This window comes from Hordeum vulgare, chromosome 1H (assembly GCF_904849725.1).
Source record: "Hordeum vulgare subsp. vulgare chromosome 1H, MorexV3_pseudomolecules_assembly, whole genome shotgun sequence".
Taxonomy (NCBI): domain Eukaryota; kingdom Viridiplantae; phylum Streptophyta; class Magnoliopsida; order Poales; family Poaceae; genus Hordeum; species Hordeum vulgare.
This window is the reverse complement of record NC_058518.1, coordinates 7,390,462-7,405,625: the sequence shown is the minus strand read 5'-3', so window position 1 is coordinate 7,405,625 and position 15,164 is coordinate 7,390,462. Positions and strand designations below refer to the sequence as shown.

At 45.3% G+C, this 15,164-nt stretch overlaps 1 protein-coding gene and 1 long non-coding RNA gene across 5 annotated transcripts; one reads left to right on the top strand and one right to left on the bottom strand.

The window, feature by feature from the left end:
• Positions 1–940: 940 nt before the first annotated feature.
• On the bottom strand, positions 941–4,549 carry LOC123404108 (beta-galactosidase 1-like). The gene is made up of 11 exons (XM_045098035.1): positions 4,385–4,549; positions 4,014–4,289; positions 3,835–3,927; positions 3,554–3,706; positions 3,351–3,439; positions 3,081–3,186; positions 2,871–2,958; positions 2,620–2,741; positions 2,160–2,518; positions 1,980–2,068; positions 941–1,884 (listed from the first exon to the last, which is right to left on the bottom strand). The coding sequence occupies exons 1-11, from the start codon at positions 4,547–4,549 to the stop codon at positions 941–943; spliced, it is 2,484 nt and encodes an 827-aa protein (XP_044953970.1).
• Positions 4,550–7,393: 2,844 nt separating this feature from the next.
• Positions 7,394–13,456, top strand: LOC123434135. Of its 4 annotated transcripts, none has more exons than XR_006625631.1 (4): positions 7,394–8,885; positions 8,978–9,088; positions 11,155–11,265; positions 11,780–13,456. It is a non-coding gene; the product is annotated as an uncharacterized LOC123434135 (long non-coding RNA). The 4 variants fall into 4 exon arrangements; XR_006625580.1 differs by having other exon boundaries at positions 8,975–9,088; XR_006625476.1 differs by having other exon boundaries at positions 7,394–9,088.
• The last annotated feature ends 1,708 nt before the right edge of the window (positions 13,457–15,164 follow it).

The following is a 15,164-nucleotide window of genomic DNA, read 5'->3' as shown; positions in this document are numbered from 1 at the left end:
CTGTGTCTCCGACGGAAAATCTTCCCCATAACAAAACGAGCTGCCACAATCACCCCAACAAATTCTAGATTGAACCTTGATCCATCAAAAATCACATGAACTGAACCATGCATTTGTTCTAGGCTAATTAGCCCCCTAACACATATCCTGCAGAATAATTAACCTGTTCCTCACGGTAGCTAACACTTAGAGCACTAACAATCGCATGTGAAGACCACATTTGATCATCAATTTAAAATGTTTTCCCCGAAATGTCATATAACTTATTTAAAGAACTTTACCACATAAGTGATACGTTATTTACATAATGTTTGTGATGGTTATAGTAGAACACTTGCTCGCACACTTGAGAGGGCCACTGTGCGAGTTAATCAGAAAATATATGTAATAGAATGAAATAATACTTTTTTGTTAAGCAATGGAAAATCGTATTATTTAGATTTACAAGAAGTTTAAACAAACCTTTTTATTATCAACAGAATGAGACATGAGAAAGAACATTAAAAATAAATAAGTGTATTTGTTTGTGCCAAATGAATGGAACATTATGTAGAAAAAGTTAATTTTTTTAAACTATACGTGGATGCTGTTAAATATTTAATTTAATTAAAGGTGCAAAATTTATTTTCCCACGTTGTTACTTGTGACTCAAATAAGCAAACCCATATGTATATAAGAAATAGAAATTACCAACGCATATGTATTGTCTGCCTGTTTCTTCAACCGAAAATCTTCACCCTATAGCAAACTGATCGAGGAGGCGAAAAATTCTTGGTTTAACCTCGATGATCTCCATCGAAAATCACATGAAGCGAACCATGTAATTGTTCTGGGCTAATTACTTAGCCCCCTAACACATATGCCTAGCTCCTGATTGACGTTAGCTAACACTAAGCCTAAACGACACTAACTATAATTTATTCCTTGGTTCATGTGGGGATCAGCAGGTTGCCTGCACGGTGAGCACGCCGGAGTCACACCCGGACCCGGCGCGGAAGTCCTCCGTGTGCCGCACCGTGCACGACTCCTTGCCGACGCACGCTGCCGTGAACGCCGCCAGCGCCGCCTTGGACTCGCAGCCGCCCTGGTACGCGCCGCACTTGCCGCGCGTGACGCCGAGGCTGGCCACGTCCACGCTGGAGATGGTCCTGCCATGGCTGCACGCCAGCGCCACCTCGTCGCCGACCTCGGCGGCCTCTGCGCACGCCGCCCCGACAGCGACGGTGTGGAAGCTCACCCTCGTCGGGTCGCCGCCGGCCTCCTCGAACAGCACCATCGTGTTGGGCTCGCCGGCCTTGAGGAACGACCGTGGCACATGGTAGAACCTCTGGGACGGCTCGTTGCAGCCAGTGAGGCACTTCTGCCCGTCGCCATCCGCCATGAATGTGCCGCGGTAGTCGCACCGCCGGCAGCCGTCCATGTCCGCGGCGACGTATGACGGCCAGTAGCGGCCCAGGTTGTTGCCGTTGACCCACACCACGCCCTTGCCGAGCCCCAGCAGGTCCGCCACCACGGGCTCCTCACCGGTGGGGGCCTCAAAGGTCGCCTTGTACCAAGTGAAGGGGCGGTGCACCGGGATGGTGCCGCCTCTCCATTGGCTGCGGTCCTTGGCCTTGTCGAGGTGGGTCTCCCTGTACTCGCCGGCGAGGCCGGCCTTGTAGGACCAGGAGCTGTTGGAGAGGTCGTAGGCGGTGGTGTTGGTGACGGTGTCGACGAGCTTCACCGGCCCTCCCACGATGCCGGCGGGCATCATCTCGAACAGAGCACCATAGTTCTTGAGCCCGATGGTGGCGCTGAGGAGGGAGATGTAGTTCTTGCCAGAGTGGAGCTTCACCGGTGTCTCCATTTGGAAGACGAATCCGCCATTAGGAGCGTAGTGCCTCCCTGCATGCCAATTAATCAAATCAATTAACATTAGCTTGATCAAGTTCATTAATCCATCAGTGTGCAAACCACTCAGAGTATATTGGGACGCTCACCAACAAGCTTGCCATTGACGAAAGCGTAGAGCTCATGGCCAGTCGTGTTCACGTGCAACTTGTAGTTCGATTCCCCCTTGTGCTCCAAGCTGCACATTTTGATCATCACCAGAGATTAATTTATATTTCAATCTTATGCAACAGTGTAGTTCTGTATTAAGCATCAAGATGTTTGATTACCTTGTCCTGTACCATAGGTAGTCGCTCTGGTCGCCCGACGTCGCGATCTGCTCGAGCAGCTCGTTCTTCCTGAAGTTACCCTTCTCGTCCGTCATGAAAGGATGGAGGTTCTCGGGCATCCACGACCAAGCAAGGCCATCCGTCACGGTTTCCACCCCCGGCCTCTTCACCATCACCGACGTCTGTGTCTTGATCTTGGCGCTGTTGTACGCGACGGTCTTGCAGTCCGGCAGGATGCTCACGGACCATGCGGGCACGACATGGGTTGCGCCGTCGTCGAGGGTCACATTGACCTCCTTGTCGTCGAACTTGTTGCTGATGAAGCAGGCAGAGGAGTTGTCCAGCGTGTACTTGGTAACCTAGTGTAGATATTGATGAACCAAATGGATCAATTTTGTTGTGAACACCATTAAAAACAGTGCTAGGATTTTTGTATTGTATGTGAATGCATGTTAGTTACCATGACGTTGGTGTTGCCCATGGTGGTGTCCTTGTAGTCCCCATGGAGTAGGATCTTCTCCATGGACTTGAGGACATTGTGGAGGTCCTTGAGGTGCCCGTATTTTGGCTGCCTGATGTTACCTGAAAACAAAAACATAAAAGGATAATGAATATGATTTGCATATTGACACTAATTATTAATTTACAAGATGCAAATAAGCTTGGGACGAATATATGAATTGAAGGAACAACAAGAGATGGTTCACGTACCGTACTCATCGAGAGGGGCATCGTAGTCATAGCTGGTTGTGATGTATGGGCCACCCGACGTGCGGCCAAAGTTGGTGCCACCATGGTACTGATCACATATAAATTGACGATCAACATGTCAAATGATGTAAAATTCAGTTCATGCCAGCCTGCTAGAGGATGGAAATTAATGTAGAAGAGAAAAGTATAGATTAGTTATAAATCAATCACCATGTAGTAGTTCTGGAGCGATCCTCGCGTCTGGAAGAACATGGCAACAGAGAAGGCGATGTCTTCGGCGGACCGGTGGAAATCAGGCTTGTCCCAGGCTTTGAACCTAATTATATATCGTGGATAAAATGTAAGAGCAATCTGAACTTCATTCAACATATAGTAGAACGTGCTAACCAATTTCGCGCATATGCATGTAGGTTCCATAAGAAAAAAAGAAGGAAAATTAATATATAAAGGTTGATCCAGGTATATATATATGTAGGGTACCAGCCAGTCCAGTTCTCAGTCCAGATCTTGGGGATGTCGGTCCTCTTGGGGAACCAGTCGTGGCAGTAGAAGCCGTTGCAGGTGTTGATCTAGTAATTAAGAAGACTTAGCATTGAGTTTTTTTTGTTTTACACTTGGGAAGAAAGAAGAATAATAATTGGTAGAGACAAAAATAGGAAAGATGAAAATGTGCATGCGCTGACCACGTTGGGTGGGACGTCTTGGTCCTGCTGGCACATGATCCACGGCACGCCTACGTTCTGCTTGTTGGCCATGGCGGCGCACCAGTGGATGTACTCAGACGCCGACTCGTCGTTGTTGAGCTTGTCCATGACGTTCCCGTACTCGTTCTCGATCTATATATGTAAATTGTTCACATATATATATGTTATATTCACTGATCCACTCTTTTGTCGACGACAAGTAGCTAGGAATGCAAGCTAGATAAGTTTCACATAATTAATATTAGTTAGTTACTACGTACCTGAGAGAGGATGATGGGGCCTCCCTGTCCGGCGAACATCTTGGCCTCCTTGAGCTTGTCGACGATGAGGGTCGTGAAGGTCTCCATCTCTTGCTGCAAGCATCAATAACTTGGTCGTATTTTGACCTCCAAGGAAAACCATTATATTGTTGGGAAGGATCTGCTAGCAGTGTGGGTACCTCGAAGGGGTTGTTGTGCATGCGGAACTGCATGCCGGAGATGTCGCGCAGCCATGCCGGCAGGCCGCCGTAGTTCCACTCGCCGCAGATGTAGGGGCCGATGCGGAGGATGGCGTACATGCCGGCGTCCTGGACCTCCTTGAAGAAGCGCACGATGTCGTAGCTGCCCTCGAAGTTGTACTGCCGGCGGCGAGGCTCGTGGCCGTTCCAGAAGACGTACGTCTCGATGGCGTCCAGCCCGCCCTCCTTGGCCTTCCTGATCAGATCCGGCCACATCTGCAGGCAAGCAACGATCGAGACTTACAATTCATTCATGGAAACTAAGACGAGACGATGGTGTATTCATCTGCTGCTCCGTGTGCAATGCATACCTCTGGCGTGCTCCTGGGGTAGTGGATGGAGCCGGAGATGAGGAGGCGGCGCTCGCCATCGATGACCATCGACCGGCCGTCGTACCCGACCTCAGTGCCGCTGGCGACGGCCGCGGCCGCCGCGAGGAGGAGGAGCGCAAGTGGTTGCCACGACACGCGCTCCATGGCGAGAAGCTGCTAGCTAGGGAGAAGAAAGGATGCACGCACGCACCGCCGGCCGTGTGTATTTATTGGGGAAAGAAAGATATATTGGCGTGGATTAGTAGGATAAGCAAAGAGCCACGCACGCACTCATGCGTGCAGCTAACAAACTGCGTTAGAGCCATGGATTAGTAGGATAAGCACGCGTGTGTATATGGAAGTGCATATTCACATGGACTCTTGTTTTAAATCAGATGGTCTATTCGTTTTATCTATTCTTTGATTAGGAAGGGAGAGAGTCGCGATGAGAGAGCACATGCATCTGTGAAAGTATGATTTGATCGAACTGTCTCTTTCATTGATGATCCATGAGGATTAAATACACAGGGAATTAACCGTCGCCACGAACGGATGCGTCCGCTCGTGGGGGTCGTGAAAAAACCGTCGCGTCGGTTGGCTAGCAACCCGCACGAAGCGGTTCTGTACAAGGGAGGATTATTCCCTAATTATTATAATTAGTTTAAAATAAATCCTAACACCCCCTAATCCTCGCTTGTCCTTGAGACCCATCATCTTTGAAATGTTCTCCTCCAAAACCCTGTGGAAAAAATTGAGAAGAAAACATACAATATGCCATGAAAAACTCCTTCTAAAACCCAGTGGGAAAATAAAGAGAAAATGACATATATCGTCCATGCTTGCATTGATATTGCCTCATTAAAAACCTTTCGTGAGAAACCATGTGGAAAAACTCCCTGTGGTAGAAATTCTGTAAGAAAGGTACAAGGACACGGAAGCTTCCTGTGGTAGGCCATTCAACCTAAAGCATTGTTTGAAATTGCATCAACATAGCCAAAAGTGAAAGTTGATTGAGAAATAATCCCAACCGAAGAGCTTCTTGCAAGCCTATGATCACTCCTAGCTTGCGTGCCCTACAAATACATCCACAAATGTGTTGATTAATTCATAATTCCTTTAATTTTGTATTGATAAGTTTCGAAAAAAATCAATTTCGTGAATTAGACTACGTACTCTGCCCATCGAAAGGCGTTGTCCAAGGCTTGGAGAGAGCCTCCAACGTATGGAGTCGGAGGGTTATCTCCAGTGGCAATCCACCATCCCACCGGGATCCTTACTGCATTGAGCCCGTTTACCGCCATGAAGCATGGAATCAACAAAGTTGAACTAAGCACATGCTCTATAAAACCCAGATTGAGGGAGTACTACCTATGTTACTCCCACTATGGGTAGTATCAAGGAGAGGTACTTCCTCCTTCTTGGTGTATAGGTCATCTTAGGTTGTGCATCGCGGCCAAGACGAAGAGAAAAAAAAGAAAAAAAAATGTTAATTTTTCTAATTAATACCATTGCATGCAATGAATTGATCGCTGCTGTTGTGGACACTGTGCCTTTTATAGGGACAAAATAATAGCAACAAAAGGAGAGGTAGACATGAAGAAAAAACTTATACCAACAAAGTTGATGGTCAAATTTATAGGGACTAGTCGGGTGTCCACCATCAGACGAGGGAGGAACACGGGACGAGGTAGACATGAAGAAAAAACTTATACCAACAAAGTTGAACGTCTTCTTAGTTTCGTAGTCCCTTCGTTTGGAATGGATGTATCTAGGTTTATTTTAGTTGTAGATACATTTATTTTTATTACTTTTACGACAAGTAATTCCAGACGAAGGGAGTATATTTGTATTGAACATGTTTATTAGGTTTTACATTTAGATTTATATATAATAGGTGAAGGAAGTTTAGGCTAGAATCGTTAAACGGGATATACAGAGAGCAATGAGCATGATCCACGTGACGTGAAGTGTATGTCGTTGGATTCGAAAAAATGAATGGACCAAATGGAAGGAGGGGATCGATCCATGAGAGCTCAACGCTGACCAATCAGAAGCATTCGTCGATGACGAAAACCTTCTATGGCTCGCGCGCTCTTGTTGGTCCGCGCCAGAAGGAAAATTCGTTTCGAACCGGCGCGTACAGGCCCGCCAAGACCACATGAAATTTTTCATGGTTTTGAACTATTGCAGCGGGCAGGCCCATCGGTGCCAATTAAAAATGATTTTTAAGATAACCAAACACCAACCAGTAGAGACGATAGGCCCTCCTTCCCGATTCCCAACCAACCCCGCCCCCAACCCCAACCCCAACCCCATCTCATCCCCATCCCCATCCCATCCCCATCCCCATCCAGCCGCCAATGACCACCTCCCTCTCCGACAACCGGCGAGCTCCCCACTCCCAGACTCGTCGGCGACCTTCCGGCCTCCGCCTTCTACGCCACCCTTCTCTCCCTACACCCCAGATCGAATCCAGCAGCTCAGGACGAAACCCTAGCTCGATGCCATGGCCACACCAGCAGCAGTCCCTCCCTCCCTAGCCCGCGGCCATGGCGACCTAGCAGGCAAGAGGAACCTGAACCCTATCACCGGCCATGGCGAGCGTGGAAGGCACCATGGGAGAGGAGGCATGTGCTGCTGCTCAAGACCCTAAACCAGAAAGGAAGTAATAAGCTGCTCCGACCCATCTCATCCTCTCAGATTTCCTCAGATTTGGTACAAGAAAATGATCCAGCTCATTAGAGTAGTATTTTTCTGCGACGTTGCCTATTTTGTTGTTGAACTGGCCCTATTATTCTGTCAAATGAGTCTTTTTGTTTTTCCTTCTTTGAAATGAAGCATATTGCTTTCGAGTGCTAGACATCACGGAGCTGTTCTATTCTTTTGAATGACTTGTAAGAAGGAGCCAACCATTTGCCAGCTCTATTATAGTTGTTCAAAACGAAAAAAAAACAGGTTCTTGCCTACCTGAAAGATCTTTACAAAAAAATGATTTGTTATTCGCATGATCTCATCTGGTTTGGCGCCTCCCTACAATCTCACTAGAGTACGACTACTATTTTTCTCTGAAGTTGCCTATTTTGTGTATAGTGCTAGACATTATGAGCTGCTCTATTCTATTTTGTGTACATCTAGTTTGCCTCTATCAGTATTCTTTTTAAGAAGGCCGCGCATGTCTCTCCAAAATCTTCAACTTTCGGTCTCGTAATATTTCTGTAGGCTCTTCCTCACCTCACCTTTTCTCTCTCCCTGATCGAGCACCTTCGCCATGGGAGAGGAAGGTTGTTTCATCCGCCTGCTGTACTGCTGCTCTAGGGGACATGCACCTGCTTGTTGTGCTGCTGCTCTGTACGCCATGGACATCCCTCCTCTGGTTCTCCTCGCTCGTCAAGGTAGTAAGCTGCTCTAACCCATCTTCCCCTCTCAAATTCGGTACAAGAAAATGATTTTTGTAACTGGACATCAAAAGCAGAACCGGTGTGTGTTGTTGGTCAAGCAAGAAGAAAGAAAAAAGGCATCCGTTGCCTGCAAAACAAATCTGTGTGTGTGCTGCTCTCCTCCTCCTCTGTTTTTGCTTGTGTCAATTTGCTCCAACAGCTTGCGCGCGTGTGTGCATCCATTGGGAGAGAGAGAGGCTCTTGCCAACACCTCTACAATCTCACCGGAGTTCTATTTTTCTGTGATGTTGCCTATTTTGTTGTTGAAATTGACCGTATCCCTGTGTCAAATGGATATTTTTTCCTCCATTGAAATGAAGCATATTGCTTTTGAGTGCTCACATTGACATTACTGTGGAATAAAATGTTCATTATATGCTCTTCTGTTGAATAACGTGTAAAACAGGTCCAGCCATTTGCCAAGTCTATTATATTTGTTCTAAAAGAAAAGAAAAAAAAAACAGGTTCTTGCCTATCTATAGTATATGTGTTTTCAAAAAAGCTGTATCTTTTTCTTCGAGAGAGATGCACTTCTGTATCAACATTCTTTTTAAAAAGTGACACATGTCTATCCAAAATTTTGAACTTCATGGCCTCGTATAATTTCTTGAGTTGGTGAAAGTAATTGCCGGATACTGAGAGTAACCACAACAGATAAATATGTCATCAAACCACCATGTTCTACCCCATTTTGGAGGAACAAGATTAAAGTCATACCAGCAGAATTAACTACATGAAAGGTCCATCCTTTTCAGGAAAAACCCACCGTGCAGCCCTACGAGCAAGTTCATGAGCAGAAGGATTGAGCTCAATCAATAAATTTGAATACTGGCTAGGCACACATCCACACGGAAACCAGTACTAGATCGAACAGTATTGACCATGGGTTCAGGTTGACAATGGTCATAAACCTCTCATCACTTTGGTATGTTGATTGACCTCTTTTTTGCACTGCATGTGCAGGTGCTAAACATTGGTACGTGTTGGTGGGGCTCGACAAGCTCACCCAGGGAGGGCACCCCCAAGCTGAACTCCATGGAGCCCCGCTCCAGCGTCTAGGACAGGTCTTTGTTACTGGATCCATTACTAGGACATGATTTCTTCTTTTCCTTCTCCATTTGAGATCAACATTCGTTATGTCCTTCTTGTGCAGCAGCAGCAGGATTCCATCGGTACACGAGATGACAAGGGGTTCATCGAGGTGTGTGGTGGTAGGCTCTTTCGTTGGACCCGCTGCCTGTTCGGCATCGGCTCCATAACAGTCATGGTTAGCTCCTCTCCTTCCCCTGCTCCCCTCTGGTTGCGCTCGGGTAGAACAAATACCTGCTTCATTTATATGATAGATGATAATATATGGAACATGTACGTATGGCTTCTTCAGTCTGAATTCGTGTATTTGACTCCTGCTTATATGTAAGAGCATCTATAGCAGACCTCGTATAAAGCCGATCCGCAAAAGTCGTTTGCAGTTCACGGAAAAACCCTTTTGTGGACCGGCGTGTGCGGCAAAATATCCTTTTATGAGGGTCCATTTTACGGGGTCTGCTGGGCCGCCGCCCACGCTGGCCTGCGAAATCTATTATTTCCATTGCATTTTCAGGCATGAAAACACATTTAGTTGCTTCTTTATTTTCTTCAAAGGCATTGGATACATCATAATTCACCAAATTATTGCTAAAACAGCAAGACCAAAAAAACAAGAACCACAATTAGACATTTTAGAAGATATCCAACTTCCATAACTGCTCCCACTAGTTGGATCAACATCTTCTCCATGCATTCATTGTTGATCCAGGGGTTCTTCATCTTGCATTCTTCATTCTTCGGCTTTGATTCTAAACAATTAGACGTTGATTCACCTCTAATATCTATTCTAATTGCACATGCAGCTGCATCGTTAGGTTCAATTATACTAAGGAGTGCACGAACATCTATTAAGTTTCTTTCTATCAATAGATCGATGTATTCTTCTTTCCAATACCAAAATTAGCATCTACCTTCCTACACAGATGAACACCTCAATAAGCTACCATAATTTAACCAAATAAGTTGACAAAGCAGAAGAGGAAGAAGGGCATACCCCGTCGTTTCTGCATTTGAAGAATACCCATCCGAGGTGCTGCCGTGTGTTGGATGTGAGCCGCAACACTGTTTCTAGGCAGTCATCGCACTCTATGAGTGGCATCGGCAAGCCGAGCCCAAGCGATGGCCGGAAGAGTCCTTGCCGGCAAACCGACGCCAGCAACTAGAGGATGGAACCAGTACCTGCATGCGGCGCTCGCGCTTTGCCGAGGCTGTGCGGGGTGCTCCCGACCAATCCATGGCTTTGGTGCAGCCAACGGTGGCTGGAAAAGCCAATCTGGTGGTCGCGACAAAACAACCACCGATTTGTAGCTTTCCGGTAAGCCGAGGCACGAGGGCGTGGTGGAGGCCGATCTTGGGACTGCGGCGGCCCACCGTCATGATCCGGACGGCTGGTACGGCCGGAATCGAAGGCGGCACCCGGCGGCGGTAGGTGGGGGAAAAGCGCGGGTGAAATGTCCCACCAACTAACCGCTTAGATATATACAGGGCACCGACGGGGTGGGCGGAAGAACCTGCATTTTCGCGGGTTAGGGTGGGCATTTTGTCGCGCCCCGCAAAAAAAAATTACGGGCCGGACGCGGTAGTGGGGTCTGGTCTAGCAGCATTTTCCGCCTTGACCTGTATTTTGGCGGTTATTTTGCGGGTTCGGCCCTTTTAGGGGGTGTGCTAGAGATACTCTAATAGTACTATGGTGACCATAGGTTGCCATGAGCCCATGACATGGTCATCTATCAAGACCTAAAATATTTGAGAGGTCAACCTGGAAGACTGAATTTGTGCATGTAGCAGCACTCTCCAGTCTCGCGAGCATCAAGTTAATTTTGCAAGTACGATTCCTCGTGCAATTCTGGCTGGACTTGGATCACCTGAAACGAAAAATTACTTGAAGAAATAAATAACGGTCTGCATACATCCGAGTAATCAACTAGTTAATTGTTTGTCGGGTCAACATGTGAGAAATAATTCCAAGGCATGTGGAGGACTTTGTTTCCATTTTTCAGTTAGCCGCATGGTTGATCTGGTTCATTTGCAGTAGTACACATACAAGTTGTCAAAACTAGCGCCTTTCCTGCTCCACTGCCAGTGATAGCAGCAGTAGTCTCACTTTAGATTGTTGGACGTGTGACACTAGCTGTACCCATGCTTGTGACGTTCAATACTTTAAATTTCAGTATCGGCCATTTCCTATTTTCGGATTGTTATCATAATACTTTGACATGGAAATAATGTTTTTTTTTCAATTTACAGAACCAACTAGCCTGTCCTTCCATTTGTGGTATTGATGGCCATGGACCACGGTTCTAGTAGTCGGCAAAGCACGTATCTACTAACTGCTCCTATCCAGGATGCGTGCAAAAGGTGTCACATCATCGCGTTCCTATTCTCATCCCCCCGGCAAAACATCATTGTACACAATGTTGATGCAACAATTGCAACTTGCAAGCTCTATACTAGTTTCAATGGAACCTGGGACTAGCATAGGCCCTGGGACTAGCCGGGGTCCAAACATATATTTTATATTCAAATACAGTTGGAGTGAATCATCATGTCTGTGTTGCTGGGTTAGTGTAGAATATAGCCCATTCTTTCTAAATTAGAGACTTGGTGGCTGGAGTAGGCACTATGTAAACTGGGCATCCTATCATTATTCGGATTCAGGAAAAACAGTATAGCTCAACATGTGAATATATGTCCAGTTCTTTTTGGTTTTCATGTAAATGGTGATAATTTGGAATATATCAAACCATAGCCTGTCCTTACACGATTACACACTTCCCATGTCCATTAGCCTGCTCATGTTTGTTACTACTTCCTAATATATATACATGTTGGTCTTTGTCAGTGTCATGAATTAAATTGTTACATTGTCAAGGTTCCCCTGGAGGTTGGGGCACACCGTGGATGGCTTAAACCCGCCCTTCTTCAGTTACATTCTAGATTGTGGTGCTGATCTCAGTCAGGAAAAGGAAGAGAACATTATTGTTCTTCATCTGTCCGTGAAGAAAGGTACTAGCAACTGCTACTACAACCTAGTACAAGAACTTCCTTTTATCACACTTGCTGCTGCTTTTTACTAGAATTGTCACATATGAGTTGCCATTTGTTATTTTCGTTTTGTTTTGGGGGCCTGCTATATTATAAATACCAAGTTATACCTGAGTTTTTGTCAAAGTATTACTTGAAAGTACAAATGAATTTTGAATGAGTGGAAAACTTAGTAGTAGGCTCATTTTATTAGTTTTCTTCAGTACGATCATGCCTTGTTTTCGTATCATTTTGTTTATGTTGGCAGAATTATTGCACATAATTATAGTTCACATATGATGTTGCATTCGGAAATCGATTTGAACTCATTGAGATGCTCAAGGAGTCACAAACACTCGTCTTGCAATGCAAGCACTTGTGCTGATGACCATCCATCCTTGGTACATTTAATTACATGGCAATTTCTAGGATTCTGGGTTGCGCTGATGGTCTCTAATGCAAGCACTTGTGCTTCTCATGGTGATTATGGTAAAATAATTAGTGGATTTAGCCCTCAATTTTAGTCCTATGAGTTTTTGTCTTTTGCCGGGTATTGTGTTGCATGCGCTGGAGTGTTTCCCTTGTCGACGTGCTGGGTAATGTGTGTGCTGGTTGCAGTTGGTCCTTGGTTGATCTCCATGCCAGTGGTTGGAATGTTTTGGCTGTGTGATATGTGTGATGGTTTACCAGGCTTTGTTATAAAGAAGCCCCTTATGGCATGTCCTCTAAAACACTATAACTCTGATTCGTCTACTAGTGATGACATGGTTGTTTGATTCCTAGGGTTGTTATCAAATTCTGGCATGTTCTGTCCTATGTACCCTAACAGTGCATTCCTGATATCAATCGTTCCTATGATCATGTACAGTTCATTTGGTCATTTTCACTGTTGCTTGATCATCTATTGTTGCTCGATTGTCTAAATCTTCTTGATTTGGAAAGCTAGACATGCTATTTCCTAACTGCTAGCTCCATAACAGAACATGTATTTCTTTTCACTCATTCATGACTCTCATTTTAATGGGTTTTGTCAATGAAACAATGCAAGATAGGAGTGGGATCACTGAATTGTTTTACATAGATTAGATGACCGGCCGATTGCTATTTTGTTGTGTGCATGTTTACTGGACACATACATTACACTTTTTTTAGCTTGCTCATTATAGACTGGACATTGGTCATGTGGAAGGACTAGCAGACGGATGGCTGCTTGCCCATCCTAGCAAACATGGTGAGCTTCCCCCCTCCTCCACATCTGCATAGCACGCACAGTTTGTATGTTTTGGTTTTCTCGCGTGATTTGAGAACAAAGGCGCAAGCATGGTTCAAAGTAGACTACTCTCCTCTGCTGGTATGGTCACTCGGTTCTGAACTTTAAATTGTATATAATCTTAAAGTGGAGTAATCCCCTGTATCAAATCTGACTTCACCATGATTTGAGTGGAATAATAAGAAGAATATGCATAGCTTCTTGTTGTTAGTTTGTTTGGCATAAAAATTAACATGCGGTGACAATTCTTTTGTTAGTTTTTTATCAAGGCGTGGGAAGTTGTGTCTCTTGATGCGACGACCATCACAGACAAACCGCCAAGTGCTATTGGCAAATGATAGAGGGTCAATTCCTCTGCTTCATGGCGAAGTATCCCAATAGAACACCGCTCACCTTGAGGTCTCTTCAAGGTCGTTGGGACGCTATCAAGCCGGTTTGTAGCCGTTGGGCTGCTTGCTTGGAATAAGACCGCAATGCACCACCAAGTGATACCGTTGAATTGAACTATGTGAGTTCTTTCTCACGTTGTACTTTAAATGTTTGAAACATGTTTCATATGTTGAATTTTGTTTTTGTTTTTTAGGAGTAATTGTGCAAGAAAGGTACAAGGACATGGAAGCTTCCCATGGTAGGTCATTCAACCTAGAGCATTGTTCGAAATTGCATCAACATAGCCAAAACTGGGAGTTCATTGAGGAAGAATCCCCACCGAAGAATGGCTCCCTCACCGAGACGGATGATGATGATGAAGATGATGATGGCCCAAGAAACAAGAACAAGTCGGATGGAAACAAAAAGGCGAAGGACAAGATCAAGAGGGAATCGAAGGCATCAAGCTTGCATGATAAGATAGATATCATGGTGCAATCAAATGAGGAGATGAAGCAGGAGTTGGCCGAGAAGAAAGCGCAGGAGAAGCAAGAAAGTGGCCCTTACTCAAGGAAGAAGGGTTGTGCAAGGCCGCCATTGAGGAGAGGAAAGCCCTTACCGAGGAGAACAAGGCTTTGTCCAAGCTTCTTGCAGAGGAGAACAAGATCATGACAATGAATCACAATAAAATGAACGACATCACCAAAGAATGACATGATATGGCAAGAAAAGAAATCTTGAAGAGAAGAATGATGGCTGCAAGGTGTGATGACTTCAGCGCCGGTGGGGGAATGGGTGGCGGAAATGGAGAGTGATGATGTTGACGATGATGGTCACGGAGATGATAATGGCTTTTGCGTGAGATTCTTTTGGGGTTGTGGAGAGAAACGAGAACCAAGACGGTGGTGAAGATGGTGGTTGCTTTTGCATGATGTTCTTTAGTGTCTTGATAAAAAAAACAATGGTTTAATTTGAGCGAAAATTGTGTTTGGTTGTTCAAATTTGCTACAAATCAATGGAATTGATGCCAAATTGTAAGTTTGAATTCTTGCGATTTGCGGGTTGGCAAGGGCCATGGCAGAACAGAACCTGCCCATGAAACTGTAGAACAGAATATTCGTGAATATTCTGTTTTATAGTTCCACGATGCGGGTTATGTTTTGCCGCGACCCTCGCTAGTCGTAAAAAGCGATTTTTTGCAAACTGTAAACGCGCGATATAGGTCCGTAATATAAGGGTCTGCTAGCAAACGGTAAACATCCTTCTTCTCCTTTTTCTTATCTAAAAAATTGGTGACGTTCACCTATTCGTCGCTTTTTTGTCAAACCCCCTTCCTACGTGCATAGCGATCGCAGGGTTTTTCAAGAAAACTGTCGACGGGACAGCCTTGCCCCTCTATCAAGACCGGATTATCTTTGTCTAGTTGGAACCATCCCTCGCATGAGCCTTCATATTGTATGGTGACGCTGCATGCAACAAGATCCTAACACGCATGGTTTTCTATCCTGGTCGACCTGTACAATACTGTATGGTACACGCACAAAACAAAAATGTAGCTTTGAAAAGGTACACTCACGATGCTCACAAACATAAT

Bases quoted from the DNA above. Each gene is read 5' to 3' on its own strand.
- LOC123404108 (XM_045098035.1), bottom strand. From the start codon at position 4,549: ATGGAGCGCGTGTCGTGGCAACCACTTGCGCTCCTCCTCCTCGCGGCG. The intron at 3,187-3,350 runs GTACCCTACATA...ATATATAATTAG, and splicing joins ACTGAGAACTGGACTGGCTG to GTTCAAAGCCTGGGACAAGC. The intron at 2,959-3,080 runs GTGATTGATTTA...ATATGTGATCAG, and splicing joins CGCTCCAGAACTACTACATG to TACCATGGTGGCACCAACTT.